General features: G+C 42.1%; 2 protein-coding genes across 23 annotated transcripts in view; both read right to left on the reverse strand.

Annotated features, from left to right (window-relative positions):
• The window catches only part of dip2bb (disco-interacting protein 2 homolog Bb), a 38803-nt gene extending 25706 nt beyond the window's left edge, over positions 1-13097 (reverse strand). For all 4 annotated transcript variants that reach the window (XM_020086624.2, XM_020086623.2, XM_069539108.1 and 1 more), the window contains exon 1: positions 12707-13097. In XM_020086624.2, coding sequence (XP_019942183.1) covers positions 12707-12791 — 85 coding nt within the window. In that variant the 5' untranslated portion in view covers positions 12792-13097. The remainder of the gene's footprint in view (positions 1-12706) is intronic.
• Positions 13098-13375: 278 nt separating this feature from the next.
• Positions 13376-22207, reverse strand: atf7b (activating transcription factor 7b). 19 transcript variants are annotated; one of them, XM_069539163.1, is made up of 12 exons: positions 22068-22207; positions 21023-21084; positions 19872-19968; positions 19605-19750; positions 19346-19471; positions 19012-19166; positions 18588-18684; positions 17489-17608; positions 17168-17290; positions 15705-15878; positions 15471-15576; positions 13376-15326 (listed from the first exon to the last, which is right to left on the reverse strand). In XM_069539163.1, the coding sequence occupies exons 1-12, from the start codon at positions 22195-22197 to the stop codon at positions 15091-15093; spliced, it is 1572 nt and encodes a 523-aa protein (XP_069395264.1). In that variant the 5' UTR covers positions 22198-22207; the 3' UTR covers positions 13376-15090. The 19 variants fall into 19 exon arrangements, with proteins under 19 accessions (XP_069395264.1, XP_019942188.2, XP_069395313.1 ...); XM_020086629.2 differs by having other exon boundaries at positions 15705-15893; positions 22068-22205; XM_069539212.1 differs by having other exon boundaries at positions 13376-15353; positions 15705-15893; positions 22068-22205.
• Between the last annotated feature and the right edge of the window lie 505 nt (positions 22208-22712).

Consider the following 22712-nt stretch of genomic DNA (forward strand, 5'->3'; position numbering starts at 1 on the left):
GTCTTTAGTGATAGTGGCTAGCGTGAGAGGTGACTCCATAGTTGTATTGTCTCCCAGAGCTGTGAGCTTTAATCCCTGATTAGAAATACAACTGCTGCAATGCACAGCGATGAAAGGTTGAAGCCGTCTGATAACGATGGCGTCTCTTCCCAGTTACACCACAGAGGACAACAGAGATTAGATAAGCATTTTTCTGGCACACCGACACTGAGAGAACAGTCCTACATCTGAATTCAGTCACAATACTGAGGAATAGTTCTGTAATTCTCTTTATTTCAGTGTTGTTCTTATAGTCACATTTATCTCTCCACTGCTAAAGTAATTCAAAGTAAATCTGAAAACACAGTGATGTCACTATAAAGGTCCAACCAGGCAACACATGATACAATATCAGATGTTGGCTGCTGATAAATGATTAATTATCATGTTCGTACGATCATTTGTGGCCAATGAGTAGCTCATCTCACTGTCTCTACATAAAATGTTTATAGACAGACAGGTAACTGATATTTATGAGTTTTGCACAATTTAATGAGGCTTGATTAAATTTAAGGGGACTGTCGGTCCTCTGTGGAGGTGTATGAGCGCCCTTCTATTCATTAGAATTATTTGCTTATAGAATTAGGGTCGTTACATTGGACAGAAATTTGTAATCCAATAAAAATACTCATATCACCTTGAAATGACTCAAGACAACACACAGACACAATTGTACATTTAACCACATGGCTGATCATTTTAACATTGAGTGTCAAATCTTAACACGTCACGCACCTCTACAGTGTTGTGTCGACAACAAAACAATTACTAGGAGACATCTACACAATAAAACCACCGCACTGCTGCAACAGACAAGCTGACAAAAACAAACATGCTCCTGTTCAGGAGTTAAAGAGCACACCCAACAAAGTACATCTACTCAGGGACTGAGGCTCTTTCAACAGAGCAAAAATGGAAGAAAAGCAAACACTTCCATAAGTAATGCATGAATGGTACAGTTGGCCTCGCTCAGTCACATGATTTATTTTTAGCTCATGTGAACAGGCAGTTTCTGCAGAAACACAGAAACAGAGGGAGAGAGAGAGAGAGAGAGAGAGAGAGAGAGAGAGAGAGAGAGAGAGAGAGAGAGAGAGAGAGAGATGTGGAATCAGAGATGGGGGAGGGGCTGCTGTGGCAATAAATGAACCTCACAGTAATCACTCTTTTATCTGGATGATTTGAAATTCATCTGTTTTTTATGCTTATATCATCAGATCCAGACTCCAGCAGTGGGAGCTTAAGAGTTAAATCTTTTTAAAAGCTACATTCCATCAGTGAACTACAGGTGGACACACACATGAAATCAAAAAGGACCAAAACTTGCAAATGAGAAAAAAATAGAGAAGCCATTTTGTTATATTCACTTTTCTTTTCTTCTTCCATGCACAGAGCCCAGGGCTTTATCATCTGTATGAGAGAATGCTTGCATCAATTAAAGTCGGAGAGTACGTGTTCAACAAGGCCCAACAGTCTCCTCATGAAACCACATTTAAATTCAGTAGACCCAGATTTTCATTTTTATTTTTTTACTGATATATATCAGTCCATTAACAGAATCTGCACCAACATTTAGTTCTGTAGTAGACCTAATAAGTCCAGGAGCTTTGACTTAATCTTGTTTACAAACCAACAAACGGGTGAAAACATAACCTCCTTGGTGGAGGTAGTGAGAGAAGTACTTTGACTACTTTAGCTTTTTTATGACCTTAACTTATGTAATATCTAAAACAAGAATCTGTCCCAGTCTCTTTAATGAACGGTCACAGTTCTGCTTGAGAGGCAGAGCACAGATCCGCTGAGGTGATGGGGGGGGGTCCCACTTCTCCCACAGTAACCCGCTCATTTCTCTCCTGGTGATGGAGGTCACAATCAAACCCTTCTCTTTCTGTTACAGTCAGGGTTGGCATGAGGCTGCCACAGCTCTCCTCATACGCCTTTATTCGACAGTTTCGGTCACCTTAGAGAGAACGGTTTTTTTCCCCATTAGACAGAGAAACATCAAAGCTGTGTCTTCTCCCCACGCCGCACACACATATTTGAAAACCCTGGTCTATGTGAATTGCAGCGAGCCTGCTCTCTCTCTGTCTCTCTCTCTCCTTCCACCCCACAGGCACTCTGTCTGAATAGTAATTAGCTACCGACCTCTATTCTCTGGCTCTGTTTTTTCCTCTCCCTCAGTTGCCTTTTCTTGAAAACAAATGTCAATCCTGAAAATGATACGGACACATGTTCAAACAGTAGACTGAACTTCTGCAGCAGACTGAAATATTGAGGTGCAGAATAAAGGATGAAACATGATTCCCCTTGCGCGTTGGGCTGTGTCCTCTCTATAATTGTTGATATGAGCTGTGTTATTGTCATGAGGAGGAAGGGGGGGGGGTTGTTTACTTTCCTGAAGCTGAAAGACCCAGCACATCTTTATCTGTTAAACAAACATCCCACTGAAAGCTCCCAGCAACCTCCTCTCACCAGCAGGTCCGCCAAGATATCACCCACTCACCTCGTCCACACGTTCACACACAGCAGCCAGAGGACGCACACACATCAACATGTGACCAACTGTTTTCATTGATTTATTATTTTTTTAAAAGGCCGTTAGATGCATGTGTTTAACATATGCCTCTCTTTCACACTCACACACACGTTTGCTGTCAGAGAGGCCGACATTACATTCTCTTGTATCTGTATACATAGATCATGAATAAAGATGAACGACATGACAATTCTCAAAAATAAGGCCAAAGCATCTCAATCGCCAGCTGGTGACGATTTTTTTGTTCTGAAAATAAGATCACATCAACCACCATATAAGAGATTTTACTTGTAATACAGTTCATGGTACAACATGCAGTCCATGTAAAAAGTTGTATGGAAATGAAATTCACAATCATATGGGATCATGAATAATAACAGCTGCTTATGTGGAACGACAGGTGTGTCTATGCATGTGTATACTTGTCCTGACATTCAGGACGATAGTGCTGCTCATATCTAGACCATAACCCCTCATGTTTTCTGTATGATTATTCCCCTTTATGTATCTTTGTGGTAGGAAAAATAATCTTATTCAACACAGTTTGACAAAACTTATACATCTGGGATCAGACTGTTCCAGCTCCTTGTTCAAGTGATAATGTTTACAGAGTGACAGCAGAGTGAAACAGTCAAACTCCAGACTCAGGACATTTCTATGGTTGAATCATTACATCGTATGGAAATTCACGATGTCCTGAAATACATTTTATATACACAACTGACATACTCACTAGGAAGACATTGATTTTCTCACCATGCATCACAGTTTACGAGAAGAGGCTGTGTGTGTACATGTAATAACTCCACACAGTGAAACTGGTATTACAGGCACTGGTAAATAAAAGAGGTGCTTTAGAGCCTAAAGCCCTAACACACACACACACACGCACACACACACACACACACACACACACACACACACACACACACACACACACACACACACACACACACACACACACACACACACACTCTGCAGGTCTCTAGTGATTTTTCTGTCTGAAGCTGGAGGCAGGGTGTGGCCAACTCAGGTAACTGACTGAATCATGTTTCACTCCACTCACTCATTAAACTTACACACACACACACACACACACACACACACACACACACACACACACACACACACACACACACACACACACACAGTTGAAATAATAACTGGGTTACAAAGCAGCGGAGCAAAGAAGTGCAAAACGTGACTCAGCCGGTGGATTCCTTCTACCTGCTGTCGTTTCTCTTTGAATGAAAAAAGAAAGCGTAGCTCACACACACCTGACAAACTAGACTTCTTCACACACGTCAAGATTTAGTGACAGCTATTCCAAACGCTACATAACACCCACTGAAGCATATCGCCCTGTGGGATTTACACAACAGTGTGTGACACTGTGAGTGGGCCGTGATAAAAAAAATACAAAATGGATGTCTGTGAAGTCTGATCTTAACCCTGTGGAACATCCTGTGGGTATTCTTTGCTTTTTTCACTGGGTGTAAAATGCAGGCTGTAAAGTTCAAGACACTTGTTTACTTTGTAACTCTAAGGTTTCAGTCAAGTCAGGTTATTTGTACATCCCCTTTCACAAACAATGTCGTAGTGTGCTTTAAAGGCCTGCAACAGTAAAACTCTCCTGACCCAGCCCACACACTCTAAAGCCGTTTTCAGACATGACCTGCGGGTAAAGTCCAGACAATTCCGGACTTTACTCAGACTTTCACACACGCACAACGCAGCGGGAGATTCTCTGCACAGACACTTTCAGAACAGCAGCAAATCCCCTGCATTATTCAAGAGAGGGGTTTTGCAGCCTGGTACAGTTAATACAATAGGTCCAATAGTAATGCATTATATTACGTCCATTAGAATGAGTGGTTTAGTTTAAATCACTTAAGGTGGGTTGGGTTTAGTCACTGGATGTGGTACCATGGAGAAGGTGTGGTGTGGCTGAGGAGGTCAGGGCAGGAAGACTGGGCCAACTCAATTTAAACTTTCTCCCAGCCCAAGTTATTTATGTTTAGAAAATTGGATTGAACTGACTCCACTTGGCGTATTTTGCTTTGTCTGCAGAATTCAGGGATAAATCTGCCAAGTACAATGGAACAATAATTAACAAAAATACTAGTCAAAGGCAAAGACACAAATTGATGACAATTTTGATTTGAAATTAGGAACATGTTGCATCTTTTGTGAGCACTGGAGCATGGGAGGCTTACTTTTTCTTTTTCCATACTTTTTTTCTTACTTTTAGAGACGCACTGGCCTCAGAGAGCGATTCTCCTTCATTCACTCAAAGGAGGTTGCTCTTGAACAGCCAAGACTGTGACAAGTTCCAACATGCAACATTTCACCTCAACATATGGGGGAAAACTAGTAAATACCAACCAGACTTCATCCATACACCTGCTGGTAATTTAAAAGTAGTGGAGTTTAAACCGGGTGTCAATTATTTGTTTTATCATGGGTCATCAGTTCAAATAGTGACCACCTTAGCTCAGATACCTGGAAAACACTTGAATTATAGGGATACACACACGTACATACACACACACACACACACACTCACACACTCACACACACACGGTATCCTCCAAATTCAGGAAAGCATAATTTGTCTTACTCAAGTGGAGCAGCCGTTGAAATTACAACCAACCTTGATGAAAAGCTAATGGTTTCTACAGCTTAGCACAACATTCAGTTGTATAACTGTATGTGTGGCTCAAACATATGGCCGTTCGGTCTGGAAAGGGTTTATGAAACAAGCACAAACCAAAAGAGTGTGTGTGTGTGTGTGTGGGATGGGGGCAGGGTGTGTGGGGGGGGGGCACCACATGGGCCGTGTCCACAGCAACGAGGTCCATGTAGAGTAGCATGAGGGAATGTGAGATTTAAAACCATAATACAGCCCAGCACCATCATTACAATTACAAATATTAAAGTCTGCTTGGTTTCGCTCGACAAATGTGAGGATTTAGTGCTTTTTCAGTTTTATATCACTGTTAATTAAATATAGATTAGCTTTGGACTGTTAGTCAAATAAAACCAGCAATATAATGACTAAACCGTGGGCAGGAGAAAGTATGTATTTTTTAAAATTCATCTGCCAATTTTCTTTTCAAGTATATTTATAGTTTGGTATAAAAATCTTCCTCACAACATCCGAGAGCCGACAATGTAATAATGTATAGTCTCAAAGCAAGTCATAATAATATTATATAACTTGAATGGCTCTCAGTAAAGCATATAGCTCTTAGATCAGTTACGTAAACAAAGAAAAAGAAAACAAGAAAAAAATTCAACCCATTTATGACAATAACACTTACAAATTGACATGAATGATTATTCCATCACCTTCCTATCAGATGTTAATTCTGTCAAGTGACTTATGAGTCATATTTTTTTATTTCACAGATTATCCAATTTTTATATTATATTAAGCTATTGACAACCGAAATGGTGTTTACCTGCAGCCCTTATTCATCTGCACACAGGCTCACAAACAAAGTAACAGTTTAAGTGAGGGGGTCAGTTTGACATGAAGGAGAAAGCAAAGTGTAAGACAAAAAGAAACTTGGTTTCAGTGGCAGTGGACTCTCAGAGGATGAAACACGTGCTGCAGGCCGTCTGACTGCACTGCTTAATAATTCAGTGAACAACACAGTGACCTGACCACCACTTACTACTCTGTCAGCCTCACTGTCATTTCTCTCAGTACTTACTTTAAGTGATAAGCTGCAGAAGTAAAAAAAAAAACACACACACACACACATCAGAGAATGTTGCTTCAAGTTATTAAAAGGTTTTAGTGCAGCACAGCTTTAAAGTGAGAGGAGGTTGAGAGCCCACCTGCAGTTCACTGTGGATGTGAAAGTGAGACGGTTCAGCTGTCTGTGTGAAGGTGTGTGCTCGAGTCTAAATTATTCAGTCTTTCATTGTGCAGTGCCTCAATGCATCGTCAGTGTTTAAGTGTGTGGGTTTGGGTGTATGGCAAATTTAGACACATTGCGTGTTACATAATACTCATGATTCATTTCCCCCCCCAAAAAATAATACATGAGTCCTGCTGTTGTGCTGCTGTGTGACACAGGTGGCAGATGAGTCTCTTTTAATGGTGTAAAACCAAGTCTGAAGCCTGGAGCTTGTGGCTGGGGATCAGCTAATGAGCTTTTAAATAGAGAGGCTAAACCAGCTTCCTTTTCAGTGTCACTGCTGCATGTGGACACATGCATGGATAAATGCACAGCAATGCATACACGCAAAAACACGCAGTTGGTGTTTTCAACCAGCCAGCTTTAAAGGTCAAGACTGAAAATATTTCATTTCTGTCTTAATGTCAACAAATGCTGCAAATAGACTAAAACCCAAACCATCAAAGTTTTATTCCCATGTGCTACATTGGCATTTAAAACACTTTGTAAATGATCCTTGCAGTTGTTCCTATACAATATGGAAGTTGAAAGGTACAATAAGTCATAAAAGACACAAAAATGTCTTTGGGTTCTGGTCTTTTCATGGGATTCGTTGACAGCAAGATGAATACAGAATAAAACCGGCCTTGCCCTTTAAGACGTATTTATCTTGAAGGGGAGGAAAACTAAAATAATCCAGTAGTAGGGGAAAAGTGACAGATCGAGAGAAGGCAGCGGTGGTGTAAGGGTGGGGGGAGAGCGAGAGATCCCCAGCAGCAGTCCTGGCCCAGTGTGACTCACAGGCTAAATGAGCCAGGCGTGTTGCCCCCTGATGCTCTGTGACCTAGATTGAGAGACACAGGCAGGAACGTAATCTCTCATTTCTCTGCCTCTCAGTATGGAACAGGCTGCTGGGATGAAAACCTGCCTCTAGTCCACAGCATCGCAGACAGGCGGCAGGACGGACGCTGTAGTCCTTAGGAAATCCACATGTCCATTTATGAGATGGGACAGTTACAGCAGGGACTGAAAATGGAGGCAAATTAAGAAAACTACTGTACAATGTGTGTGCAGTTGTCTGCTTTGCTGGGCATGTGATGCACTTGCAGCACCAGGCTCACGTAGGGCCTATACAATGACACAGATGGCATGCATCATGGGTATGAGCAGGGCTGGGCCGTTCTAGATGTATCCATTCTGGCACATATTTAATATTTGTCAACACAAATGCTTTAGCACTGGCAACGTAACTCTAGAGAATAGAATATCGGCCTGTCGGTTATTCTGCTCTGTTTAGACTGAAATGTCTCAACTACTGGATGGACAGTAATGAAATTACATCCACGTATTCAACCCCCTCAGGACACTTTTTTGGTTTTCCCCCTTTTTCTGTTGCACAACTATTTGATCAAAGTTTTGTACAATACTTTGTCTTATATATGTAAAACTGAGGACATTCTGATCAGCTGTACTTTGTTTTCAGTGTTAATTAGCGAACAATAGCATGCTGGCTAAAATCTAAGAGCGATTATGGAAAAACATTATGCCTGATAAATTAGCAGGTTCTTTTTGTCATTGGGACCGTGTTAGCATTTGATGCTAGTATTTAAGGTCCACTATGACTGAATGTAGTCACACAAAACTGCTAGCTTTTTGATGGCTACATCAGCTGATAGATATACTTTGCTTTTGTGTTTGTTTTTCGGATTTTTAGTTTTTTACAAAAGAAGACAATCTTCTCACTTTTTAAGTAAGCTGCCTTCAGACACGCACTGAACTCTGGATATTCTCCTGAATTATCCAGAGGGGCAGTATGTGAGAGCGAAAATGTACGAGTCCATTGCTGCGGACATTCTCTGGAGTTTTTCCTGCCAGGTAAAATCCGGGTAAAATGTCCAAAGAATGTCAGAGTGAGCCGATTTGAGAATACATCAGGATAATGACAGGAGTTTCGAGCAAACAGGCACACTGACGTTTCCAAAGTGACAAACGTGAAACTGAAAAAAAATCAAAAAGAATGAAGTATCTTAGGATGAAAAAGAGGCATCATACAAAAAGAAGACACCGATGAAGATTGAAAAAACAAGATACGAGAGCTTTAGTTGAGAAGAAGTGATGTCAGTGTTGATGTGGTGTAAACACAAACACGTGGTCTCCGAGGCAGAATTGATAAAATCATACCCTGCCTGCTGCATGCTCTACCCAGGTGTAAACAAGACAGTGAATCTGACCTGATGTCACCTTTTGGTACTTGGCAGTTTTTAGTAGTGGGAGCGACAGACACTTTTCTGAGATCGATGTCCCCTGGTGTGAACGGCATCTTTTCAAAGTAAATGGTTCTGGTCATTTTCACTCTCTGTCACATTCACACACTAAAACGTGAAAACAAATACAGAAGTTGCAGACACGACAATAGCCACACACTCCGAGGCTGAGCAGCTTAAACACTTGTGCTTCAGTGCTCTAGATTCCAGTCCGGCTCAATCTCCAAGTCTTTGATCCCCTCAATGGCTTTCTTTGTGTCCTTCCAGTCACCGGGGTTATTGGCGGTGGAGTTACACATTTGCATCCATATACACACACACATGCACAAACTGCTGTCAGCAACTATTGCTGCAAACAAAAAAATAAATAAAAATGCTGATGCATATTTTCCTCTGCTTGTTGCCGGGGGTCGTCCCATCTATAGCCACAACAATGGGGTGATTGTTGCCATGTAAAAGATATCCATGAGAAGGTTTCACAGTCTTTGGACGACCAGCTGCTGCTCGCCTCACGTAGGCTGATTGCAGGCGGCTGAGCAGACGGCAAATGCACTTCATCAAACTGTAAAGATGTAGATACAGGAGCGGGGCATCTGGACAGTGCCGAATTAAAGAGCCACAGTCCTCTTGGGCTAGTCCACAGCAGCGGGACGCTCACTCTGGGGGTGTCATCTTACCACTAACTCACACTTGAGCCTTAACACACTGAAACTTTCAGAGTTGAGTCAACAGACCAGTCAGAGCATCTGAACAGAGTGATGTTGTTTTCAAACTGATAGAAGAGAAAGAGACTCAAGTCACATGACTTCAACTCAGTTCTGACACAAGTAAAATCTCAGATGCTACAGTTATATGAGGAGAATGCAATGAGAGCCAGCAGTGTTGAAACAGTCAATCAATTTTGGACAATCAATTAATCATTTAAACTTACTATATTCAACCTCTAGGGGTCTTTTAATCAAAACAAAAACAAAAGACCTAATGACGTCGTGTGGCAGCATGGGATTATGGGAGTTTTCTTCACCACTATTGCTTGTAAAAGTCTACCTGATGCAATTCAGGCCCAAATCATGTTCACCGATGACGTAATGTATTAAAGTTTTATTCAAGTCACGCAGTGACCAAAGGAAAAACAGGGAGAAAAAAAAAGTCTCAGAGCATCTCGGTCATCAATACAGACAGAGCTGAGTGCCAGATATAGCCTTCTACACAACAGGCACATCGACATGAAATCCAATAAAATCTTCTTATTCAGTATTTAGGGGAAAATCCTTTGCCATCAGTGACTGTCTGGAGTTTTTTTCTTTGTGTCTCATTCTCTCTCGGAGGCTCACTGCAGTCGCTTTCAGCTCATATTTGTTGTGTCTCTCTCTCTGCTTATAGTCTTCTTCATCGGGCCGACTGCCGCTCAGCCAGAGTGAGATCAGGTGACTGGCTCTTGAAATCTTTTGAGTTTTTATGCCTTTTTTTGCAAGTATTTGATGAATTTGGCAAACAAGAGCTTTCATGCACAAAGAGCTGAGCTCAGACTTAAGAATGGCAGAGAGTGATAAGTGAAGGAAGTAATAACGAGGCTCAAAAACAATCAAAATAAAATCAACGGTTTGCCAGAATCAATAGCTGAGTATATTCTACAAAAAAAAGCAGATGTGCACAGGAAAACTAGAAAACATCAAACAGATCGAGAAGCTTGAGACTTGCGGATTAGCAGAAAAATAATTTGCATGGTGAAGAAAAAGCCCTTTATGCAAGTCAAGAATGGTCTCCAGGATGTGGGCGGACATGTTTTTTTCATCAACAGTCAAGAGAAGACTTCATCCTCAGAAGATTTACTACAAGATGCAAACTCCACAAAAGCATACAAATAGAAACCAATAGTGTGCTGACACAAATTCTATTGATTAAACAAAAATTCTACATTTATCAAAACGATGGAAAGAGTAAATTGTGGAGCGATAAAGGAAGAATCCTGCTCCTCTGTCAAACATGGTGATGGTGCTGGTATAGCTGCCAATGGACCTGGCACTCTGGCATTTATTGATGATTTCAATGCAGAACGATGGATGCAGAGGTCGACAGGACCACAGTGTGAGCTCTGATTCCGTCAAATGCACCAGAACCAAGAACGGTCCACGTCTGATCATTCAGCAGGACAGCGATCAAAAACATATGAACAGAGCAACCAAAGAGGGGGAGGTCCGCTCCATTTACTGGATCATCCTTTTGATTGCATAGTGAATTCCCATCATCCACTGCCTCTGATCCAGGTTAAGTGGGTTGAATGTACAGTGAACATACATCCCACCCCTCCATTATCCACTCTCATTATCACAGCATTAATTGCAGGCTATTATTAACCAGAACACACTCCACAGCCGCTCGGGTTAAAGTTGCCACAGCAACTCTCTGTGACACCATGTGAAGAAAGGTACTGTGGAGGTAAACTGTTAACTTGACATATTAAGTAATCTGTTAAGGATAGTAGTATCTACTGCTATGTAATGCTGAGGAGGAGGAGGACGATTATGAGTTTGAGAGAGTGGGGAAATGAAGATAAAGGTTTTACTTTAGAATGAACAGAGATATTGGATAAAAAAACAAGGCCAAAGCTTGATTCTAAAGATACTTAAGTCACCTTGAACAAAGGACAGGGAGAATCACTGGCCCTGTGTGTCCACACGTGTTCTTAGAGCTGTCCACTTGTGATCAGATCACTCAGGACAGATGTTAATACCAGGTCTGATTCTACACCTGAAGGGACTGCCAGCTAGTTTATCTGCTCACATCTTCAACACCTGTCCTCTCATTGCGTTCTCGTGAATGGAAGAGTAAAGACATTCTCGATGAACACCCAATTATGAACAATTCTAACCATACCTTTATCAGTTTGTCAATAAAACATTTTTTCTAAGCTTTATATAATAAATTCAATGATTCATGGCTTCACTCAAAGCTTTAGAGCTAACAGTAAACAAGGAATGACTTAAATGTGCACCTTACAGAATCAGGAATTGTACATGGACATATACTTGACCCCTATGTGGCCCCTGATTTTTGAAAATTCTAGATCCAAACAACCCAAAAACAAAGTGACAGGGTGAAAACAACCTCCTTGGCAGGGGTATTAAATTGGCCGACCATGTGCACAGTGATGAATCTAAACTGTTTCCACATCCTCCTCTCTTGTGATTTGAAGTCTCACCTGTCCTTCCACATGGGCCGGACACTTCCAGGTATCAGTGTGTGTGTGTGTCTCTCTGTGGTGCATGAGGCTTCATTAGTGGCACATACATCCCCCCCTGCCTGACTCCTCCACGTGAAGCACATTACTCATCCACCCCCGGGGCGCCTGGGAACTGCACAGCACCAATCAAGCTCTTGCGCTGTGATTCACACGGTGAGGAGGAGACTTGCATAACAGCCAGCACTATGTTCCTCTTATTTATTTCTTTCATTTCCCACAGTCATTCTTCTAAAACAAATGACCCTCTGCTACATGAGCTGCAGTGCAGGGTTCAGGCTGTGAGAGCAGCATCATGTAGAGTCCACTGATGCCTCTGAACGCCTGAGGGATGACAGATATGACCCATTTTCTTTTGCAGGAGTGTACAGGCTCATAGAGATGATAAGCAATGTAGGAGAAACATGGAGAGAGAAGATGTGGATCAAAGCTAGGATGCTGAAAGGGAAATATAAAGAAAAGAAACATACAAGCTTAAGCATATGAACATACATTGTTTGTGTCACAGCCTGTGCAGATAATATCAAATATGTAGAATAAAAGCGAGAACACTTAAACAAGAAGTGACAGCTTGAAAAGGAGGTCAGTGTGTTTTGAATCTCACTGCAGCTCTGAGTGCAGCTCACTCTGTTTGTTTATGTGCTTGTTTTCACTCTCGGCACATCCACCACCAGCACCCCCGCAGCCCCGGCAGCCTCCGCGCCGCTACAGCCCCGCTTACCTTCGGACAGCTCCAGGTCCAGCTCCGCCAGCTGGTCCCTGACCTCTTTAGGGAGAGCCGACAGATCAACGCCGCGGTCGGCCATCGTCGGAAGCGCAGCAGCGGCAGCCTGCAGCGGGATGTCGGTCAGCAGCCACAGTCCAGCATGAAGCGAGGAGGAGAAAGAGAGGTCAATCAAGAAGTTGTTGTGGCGGTGCTGATCTTTACGACTCCATCTCCGCGGCTCCCCGACACCGCCATGACTGTGGAGCAACTCGCCCGGAGAGTCGGTCTGTGTGTCGGTCACATGACCGGACCTGCTGATGGTGAGTGCCGTGACAGGAGGCTGCGATCAGGCGGCCTCTCTGCGCCCCCTGCTGGCGGGCTTCTCATACATTTCATACACTTCCCCCTGAGGTGAACACAGTGAAAACACTGAGTTACAAGAAGCTGTACAGCTCTGTGGAGCTGAAAGGAACTGCAGTCAGGTGTAAATTCTCTGTGGGTTTGACACTATGAGCAAACACTATTATATAGTCTTTTGATCCATTGTTAATATACAAATACAGATTAAATCGGTTTTGGTATTTCAGAAACACATAAGATCACTGTATTTATTTTTCAGGAAATCAAATGTAATGGAAACAGAAGAGGAACAAACTGGGGCTGGTTGGAAACACACTGATGACGTTTTCTTTTTCATAAATTTATTGTATTTGCCCGAGACAACTTTTTAATTAGTTGAGACTATACACAAGTAATTTTTCCCACTTTGAGGCCTGAGTATTTGACAAACACCCTCCATACGGATATCTTAAAGATGTTTTTTCATGTGGTTCATTCTGTTAAACAAATAAAACACACTTATGCTCTTCAACAAAATAAAGGAACATAAAATCACATGATGGTAAAAAGCCTAGCAAGCGCACTGAAAAAACCCAACACATTGAGACCATGAAATAAAAAAACACAGTGACAAAGGGGAAAACAACCATGTGATAGTCTTGGAAGTACAATGTGGTAAAACAATCTACATGTCAAAACTTAAATTTCAAAAGATGCACCTTGCACATGTATGAAATCTACTTCAGTTTTTAAAATGTTGGAAAGCAACCAGGTCTAGGAGATCTGTATTTCCCTACAGATGTGCATTCATCACCAAACTCATTCATTCAAGAATACTCATCTTCACATTTTTTTCGCTCACCTAGTCACTTAAACTTTCAATTAAAATAGACCAAACCCGTCTCAGTGGTTGGGCTACATGCGTCAGCTAAATGCAAGAACATTAATATTCAATAGAAAAATATATTGCACTACCTCTTTCCTCAAACTGAAATGGCATGGTAAATGGTTTCAGATGCACTAGGTTTGATGATCATTTAAGGGCCTTCTAAAGCTAACCATTTCAATGACTGAGGATGGAATTCTTACACAACAAGGACAATCTTAGCATCAATAATTTGATGCTATACAACAGAAGTAAAAGCAGCTCAATAACCAGTGATAGTACAATGAGGCACAAACAAACAGTGGTATTCTTCAGCCATGAATAATTCATGCAGCCAATAGGGTTTGATACATACACAATTAATGTAATGGGACCCATTCCAAATGGCTTAAAAACAAATGCTACAAAAGTCAGGCAAACATTTACAGGTTAACGGTGTACACGTCTATAATTTGGATTGTTACGCACTTGGCTGACTAAACCATAATGTATTTGTGGACAATGAACTGAAAAGGGAAACGCAGACAGAAACCTAGCACTCAGGGTGGGAAGTAAACAAAAGAACAGTATTAGAAACAGTTTCCAGGCTGCCGTTACTGCAGTTAGCCAGCCCATCTGTCACGGTACTTTCACTGCATCAGCAACACGTTATGTGGAGCGCCCAGTAACAGGCATGAAAAAATCTTTCCTTACATAAAAAAATACAAGATATCACAGAGTAAAACTGTCAGCCTGGAAAGCAACCAACCTCATCACAGCCAGCGTGTGGGACAGAATTGGACTAAAGCTGCATATTTAATGTGAAACAAAAATAAACACATGATTTTCACATACAGATTTTTCCATTCATAATTTTCATCCTGATCTAAAACATTTTCCAACTGTCGTAACTGAATGAGAAATTCCCCCAAACCCTGCAATGTGAGTTTCTGACGTGTTATTCATATTTATGTACACAGAGAGGCTCTCTGAACAGGGAGCCTGCCGGGGTGGAGGGCTGATGGAGCCGCTGTGCCATGTCTTTGTGTGATTATCATTGGCTGTGAGGGGCAGGGGGGGTGAAGTAACTTAGTCTGGGGTGAGAGAGGAGGGCAGATCCCTCTTTTCAAACACTTTGCACCAGTTCGGCCTCCAAACGCCACTTGAGTTCATACTGGCTACCTGCGTCAGCACATCATCTTGAAGTTGCCTGTGACTGCGTCGCCATGACGACCCCTCCCGGCTGGCCTGATCCCATGCCGGCCAAGACTGACATAGCCACCGCCTCTGCAGCGCGGACACTCAGCCCGTTGATGGTGGCCCCTGGGCTAGAGGCAGAGGCAGGCGGTGATGGCCCGTGTTGGATAACTGCCGCCGGGGAGCCGATGGGCTCAGTAGAAGTGTCCCTGGAGGATTCATCTCCTCCTGTAGCTAGAGACAGAGAAAGAATCATTCACCCTTAGAGAGGTGAGCGAGTAAAAAGAACACATTAGATGGATGAGATGATAAATGGATCCTCACAAAAGAAGGGACATTGTACTGGAAGCTTTTCTGTTTGTGACCCTACACAGTTACCTAAGAAAGCTGCCTTCTTCTGCATAACTGTGACAGGGCAATCTTTGTGGGCCAGAAGGAGCTGCTTCAGCTGCGCCACCTCATTCCTCAGGAGGCTAACTTCATTCTGATTGCAAAACATAGAGCACACAAATCATTCCCAACATGCCCCTACCCGTCACATTATCAGGGAAACTAATCTCTGCATGCGTGATTAAATATTTGGTTTAAACCCTGGAGACATTGAAGCCTCACCGTCAGGGAGACATTCATACTGACGAGATCGTCTGCCTTCTTCTCAAGAGAGTTAACCCACAGCTTTCGTTTCTGCCGGCAGCGGGTGGCAGCCGCCCGGTTTCTCTCCAGAAAACGCTGCCTCCTCTCATCAGGATCCATCTCTGAGGCTCGCCGACGCCGACCGCCTGTGGGCTGAGCAGGGGACACCTGGGGATGAGGACGGGGCGAAACATAATTTCACATTGCATCTAGGTTATGTGACATGAGTTTGGGAAATGGAGCAGGTAGATTAACAGAAAGACTTTCTTATTGCAGACCACAGTGTGACTGCTATGTAGAACCAATGACACACTCATATTTACTGTCAAGTCAAAAGTCCAAATAAATCACATTTTCTGTATTGTAGAGTCAAACAAGAGCATTCAAAACAAACAATGAATGTGCTGCTCATGTCTTTATTTCGTAAGTCTACATATGAGCTTTAATTTTATTCAATTTAGCAAAACAACATAAATGTTGACAAACTGAATACTTGAGTGATTTTGGAGCTACAATGCACTAAACATAAGAGATGACTGTGTTGCCTTTTTTATTGATTTATCTAAGTTCAACACTGTGGACCAATACATTAGTTTAAACCACCAACTTTGGGGGTTTAAAGAAAAGAATTGCAATTGGTTTATTTAAGTGTTGGAAGTCGAGCTGTTGTGGCTGATGCCCAGAGGACAAGTTTTAGGGCTGTTAAATGTGTGCCATGGGGGTTCCCTTTTAGGCCCACTTTCATAAATAATTCAGTATTCATTTATCAGTATAATTTACTTAACGCTTACTGCCAACCTTCCTGGGTACCTGCAGCTGAAGTTCACAATACACAAGACTATTTGGTTTTTGAGAATCAACTTAGATCTGAGATTGGTAAATTAGCTTTTCAATTCTATACTCCACAAGTAAAACAACATGCAGAAAAGAGTAACATACATATAGACATACACATACTCACATACATACAATACATTTTGAGTTGTGACCAAAATCATGTTTTGTGCAGGCCCAGTGACGTTGACATTTGACCATCAAAATGTTTATCTTTGAGGATAAGTAAACATTTGAGTCAGATATGTAAAAATTCCCTCAAGGCTTTCCTGAGATATCATGTTTACAAGGACACCGGTTTGGCGAGGTCACAGTGACACTGACATTTGACCTCAAGTTCTGATCAGTTCCTCTTTGAGTCATAGTTAAGCTTTAAGCAAAATTTTGACATTCACATCGAAGAGAGCAAAAATATGTTTTGTGTGGCCAAAGTAACTTTGACCTTTGTCCACCAATAAAAAATCAGATCATCCTCAAGTTCAAGTGAACATTAGTACCAAATTTAAAGGGATCCCTTGGAGATGTTCCTGAGATAATGTATTCATAATAAAGGGAGGGAATGGTGCTAGGTATGATTTGTATGTAAGCTTATATGGCCTGTGTAATACCTGTGGTTGAGCTGGTGACGGTGCATCAGAGTTTTGGGTGGGCTGCTGGCTCTGTTCCTGCCGCTGTGGGACAGCAGGGATGGATCCTGACCCACCACCGGCCCCATCTTGTGCTCCCTGGCCCTGATGAGTTAAAGCTGCCTTCAGTCGCTATAAAAACACAAACGCAACCATGTAGGTCAACTAATGTTGAGCTCACAAACAGCTGTTAAAGTTAGGTGTCCGCACATATTAAATATAACACAATTGTATGTAAAAGCAATTTTACACGTGATACAAATTGCCCACATAATGATGCCACTATGACTGATCATCTCTCACCATCTTGGCCTCAGAATGCAGACTGTACCCAGAGGGTGAGGACGAGCCACTGCTCACTCCACCAACTGGAGGTCCTGGGATTCCAGGGATGTTAGGCACTGAGTTCATTGGCCTCGCAAGCTTCACATTCCAACAAATGGTCATGCAGAGAAAAAGAGTAAGAGACAGAAGAGAACATTGCTCAAAAAGATTAAGGGAGCATTTAGGCCCTCTCCCAATTCACCCCTTAGCCCTACCACTTGAAGGGGCACACTTCCAGAGAAGGGCACTTCCTATCTAAGGGTAGGGCCAAGGAAGAGGAATTGTGACAGGGTCCATTGAGAAGTGTAAGCAATTGTGAATCAATATAACCTGTTTCTGAAGATTTGCAATGTGATGCAGCACAGTCAGATCATGGAGGAGATACTAGGAGACAGGCCATTACATAAGGAGAGCTGGACAGGGCCATCTCTTCACAGATAAGAGCAGGTTCTCACTGAGCACTTTTGACAGACACGAGAGACTCTGAAGATGCCGTGGCGAACATTATGCTACTTGTATCATTTAGTATGACCAGTTTGGCGGTGGAACAGTGATGGTCAGTGAAAGCATATCCTTTGAGGGTCGCATGGACATTATGTATTGGTGAATGCTTGCCAGTTGCTGCCTAGTAGTGCCACAGACTGTCCAGGACTTGTTGATGCCCCAGTCCAGGTCTGGGAGGAGATCCCCCAGGATATCATCCACCATCTAATCAGGAGCATGCCCAGATGTCGTTGGGAGTGCATACAGGCACGTGGTGGCCATACACACCACAGAACAACCTTATGAGTTGTCAGGATAAAAATTCACACAAGTTGGATCAGCCTGATTTCAAATTTTCACTTTATTTCAGCGTGATTTTGAATCCAGCCCTCAAGCCGTTAATGATTTTTATTTCCTTTGACCATTCTTATCTTGTTTTGTTGTCAATGGATATCAGTAATGATTTTCAACATTAATATTTTGTTCTTTGAGATCCTATGTGTGATTTAATTTTAATTTTTTAATTTGAGCAGTTTATAAAAAAGTCTACTAATTACAATTTGTTATACTTTTGAGAGTTTTGAAAATGACTTACAGATATAACCGAGGTCATCTGCACAGGACTTGGCAGGAGAGGGACAGTCTGCCCATTAGGGAGGTGCCTCACCAGTGGATAAGAACTTGTTGGGGAGCTGTTGACAAAATTAAATACTTGTAAACTGCTGTTCTTCTATTCGGTGCCAACAGACAAAATTATGATTGGGGAAAGGGTACATGTATATCTCCTGGGTAACACAGGACGCTCTACCAAAGTGCTAGGTGTACCTAGCCTCTTAAATTCAATTGAAACATTAGTTAGAACATACTCAGCTTCTGTAAAGTGACAAATCTATGAAATGTTATTAATCTGTAAATTATTTGAAGAGGGGTAAGGATTTGACTTACAGTTTTAACATGTTCAGCAAATACCGCCAATCAAAATATAGTAAATCAAATAACAGAAAGACACAGCTGTTTACCTGAGCTGTCTGTTAGAAGGTGGAGCTTGCGTGATGACGGACGTTGGGGATGGCAGAGTTGTAGGGTGTAGTGGGTCATTACTCAGGTGAAGTGGAAGAGAACCTGGACGCACAATGGTTGGAGTAGGGGCAGAGCTGGGCTTTGTGGGAATCTCCTGTTGACACATCACACACTTTTTATGTTGACAAGTAAATGGCAGTTAATTTTGTCTTGAGGATAACGGATACACTTTTTACTGATATAAATTGTCAGGATGTAAAGTTCGAACCTGCAAACCAATGTGCAGTCGGCATAAAATAAGTCTGTAGTAATACATTGTAGCTTTCCTCCTACCCTTGAGTCTCTGCTGTTGTCCGACATGCTGGAAGAGGAGTCTGGACTTTCAGGAGGTGAAGAATCCACTTGTAAAGGACCCTCATCCTCATCTTTTACTTGAGATGGTGTTTGTAAAGGTGCAGGCTTAGAGGAAAAAAACAGGCAAAAGAAGATCAACATCAACTTTCGAATCATCTGAAATTATTAAACACTTTATGAATAAAAGATCTTACAACTTGAGCAAAAACAGTGAAGTTTTATTAAACATACAACGTACAATCATCCTTACTCTAACCAGGTGCTTTGTCCTCTGATCATCCTCATGTGCTTTGCTAAACTCCTGTTCAAAGGAATTGGCTAGTTCACTGAACAACCCAACCTCCTCACAGTTTTTCAGGAAACGTGTCGGTGTAGGGGTCTGGTCTGCATTTAAAAAAAGGGGGGGGGAACCATTATGTTAGTGGACAGAAATACTTCTTTCACAACAGACTATTTATATCAATATAGATGTAAAAAACACTCAGGTTAATAGTAATGTATTTACCTGCAATGATAACGGAGTCTGTTCGGGCAGGACCAAATTTTAATGTCATTTCATGCTTGTGTTTGTGGACTGCCAGGTGGTCTTCATTGGTGAATCTCTGCAAACATTAACACAGCAGATAAGAAAAATATAGTAATATAACCACCAAACACAGTAAGTGTGTCATTACTGTGGCCACTGTGCTGCTCATAAATCTTATTTCAGATTAATATTAGCTCCTGCTTTGTGTGCAGAAGGTCCACACTGAGGTCAGACACTGTAAAAACAGTCTTACATGTGCTTTATCATTTTTATGGACTACTTTGTCATTTGTGCACCACCTTGAATAAACTGCAGTGAGTGCATGTGATATGAAAGAGGGAAGAATTTATTTTAGACAATGTTCAGACCTGGTATTAAGACTTTCATCATGTGAGATCAGATCACAAGTGGTCAGCGTGAAATTCGTCTGTTGAGACCTGGCATTCAAATATTCCTGAATGTGTCTCCTGTGACCACTTGTGATCAGATCTCTCAGGAGACACTTCCTCAATCTATGTGCAAATAGTCACAGCTGTCAGTTGTGTTTGTGAAGACCAAAGGCTGTTGTTTTTAACCAGTCTAACTCCAATTTTGTGTGTGTGTTTGGGTCTGTATGTGTGTCGGTGTGAGCAAGAATGAGAGAAGTAGAGAGAGAACGTTAGCCAGCAGAGTCAGGAGGAACTGGATGAATGAATGCAAAGCTATGAGGAAAGATTTGAACACTTTTAGAAGTGTTGATATTGAGGTGGTGGCTGCAAAGAAATCAACATATGGGCACTGAGAAGTATGAAAATACATTTCTACAGTAGTGGGTAAGAGCACGTCAGCTGAGTTGGTGATCCTTAATATGTGGCCTAGGGTGCATTTCCATTCACATAGAGAAAAGAACGTGGCATGGACCACCTCTGAATGTGACTTTTAGTGATCTGATCTCAGGACACATTTGAGTGCATTCAGACCTGTACTTGGCACTGAACACTTGTGATCCGATCACTCAGGATGGGTGTTAATGACAGGTCTGAACAGGTTATTACATTTCAGAGCTTGATAATCAGAGATGTACAAAGAGTGTTACGGAGACATGCATATGAATATAAATATTGAGATAAATATACTGAAAAAAATCTGACCTGCCCACATCCAGGGGCAGAGCATACAAAAGGTCTGTCATCCCCCATTTCAGACGAGTGATCTGCAAAAAAGAGAGCAAAAAGTAGAGCAAACTGTTAACTCCTATGGAAGCAGACAGCCGATCTTCCATTTACTAAGACACATTATTTTAACAGTAATGATTACATGCTATTGAATGATGCAAGTTTAAACCAGCTTCAGTTCCATTGACAGCGTTGACCAAAAAGCAAGTAGTTGACCGGAGAATACTTCCCTGTTTATAATTTAGGTTGACCACATGTGACATGCACCTGTTGAGAACTACAGTCTCTGTTAGCGCCATTGATAGCATGAGCTCTCACATAAACACTGAAGGGACAAACAGGCCGACCATCTCCGGCCTGTTTGGTGCGTTTGCTGCGGACTCGATCGGTCGAGGATAACCGTGGACAAGCGTTCAGCGATGAAGCAGCATAGCCAGAGCAAGCTAGCACACAACCTGCCCTACAGTGTCCTCAAGTCCGAGGCGTTAGCTGGCGATCACTGCCGACGCCATCGGGCTCTGCAGCTAGCTAGGTGGACTGGGTTGGGTTACGGACTAAAGGATGGGTTATCATAAGGTTATCATATGGTAAATATATATTTGACTTCATGAGAAAAGGGCCTCATGCTAGCACAAACCTAGCGCTAGCCTCACCACACTGACCCGAAACCTGACAGCCATGTCATCATCACGAACACAGAAGCTAACACAGTGCTCACTCGTGTCACACAACACACGGTCGAACACGCCCAGCAAAGCGATTTTTTTTTCTTGTGTGGCTGCCAGAACAACATAGCTAGCTAATGCTAACTTGCTAACCGAAGCTGCGTTAGCTCTACACTAACACTAACGGGTCCACCGAGTTAGCAGCTAAACGTTAGCACGCTAAATGCTAAAGAAAGCTATGCTCGTGAACTGGCCGCGCAGAAAATAACACGAGTGACACGAACACAGAATTTGTATCGGTCATGAAATATCACATTTTATTTAAGAACAACCGAATACTGTCCTGACTCACCCACCGTGAAAACGGCCTCTCCCACCTCCCTGCTCCGGACAGCGCCGCGGTGCTCCTGCTGCTCCTGCTGCTGCTCCTGCCCGTTGTTGATACTCTGACACGCCACCCGCCAAACATCGCGAGAACTGCGACATGCCACAGTATTGCATAAGAGGGCCACTGAAGTCAAATCAATTGTTATTCGTCCGTCTGGTGTTTTATTTGGTTTAGATTCTCATTATTTTTTACAATACTATCTGCCTTTTAATTTTTCAACACATTTAGAACGTTCATTTTTATAAAAATAATGTACTTTATTTAAACAGCACCTTTCAAAGCAGGTTACAAGGTGCTTGGCAAGTTAAAGATCGAAAAACTAAAGGCAAACAACAGGAAGTAAACTATAGGAAACTATTACACGATGATCACACAGCATTGAAGCACATAGACATACATAACAAGTTTTGCAGATAAGAAAAAAATAAAGAACAAGATAAACTAAAACATTAGATCAGAACAAGGAGAAAGCACTGCTTTATTCACATCCTTTTTTTATACTTGTACTTTACCATTTTCAGCTCTCTTGTGTTGTGTACCCGATGTAACATGTACGATTTTCACAAAAAGATACTTATATATTTTTATATACCCTCCCACTTGACCACTCTTA

This window comes from Paralichthys olivaceus, chromosome 2, assembly GCF_024713975.1.
Source record: "Paralichthys olivaceus isolate ysfri-2021 chromosome 2, ASM2471397v2, whole genome shotgun sequence".
Taxonomy (NCBI): Eukaryota; Metazoa; Chordata; class Actinopteri; order Pleuronectiformes; family Paralichthyidae; genus Paralichthys; species Paralichthys olivaceus.

Coding starts and splice junctions, on each gene's coding strand:
- atf7b (XM_020086625.2), bottom strand. CDS start 22,197: ATGTCGCAGTTCTCGCGATGTTTGGCGGGTGGCGTGTCAGAGTATCAA. Junction 21,085..22,067: donor TGGGAGAGGCCGTTTTCACG/GTGGGTGAGTCA, acceptor TCTTTTTTGCAG/ATCACTCGTCTGAAATGGGG. Junction 19,472..19,604: donor TGGTTAGAGTAAGGATGATT/GTACGTTGTATG, acceptor TTTTCCTCTAAG/CCTGCACCTTTACAAACACC.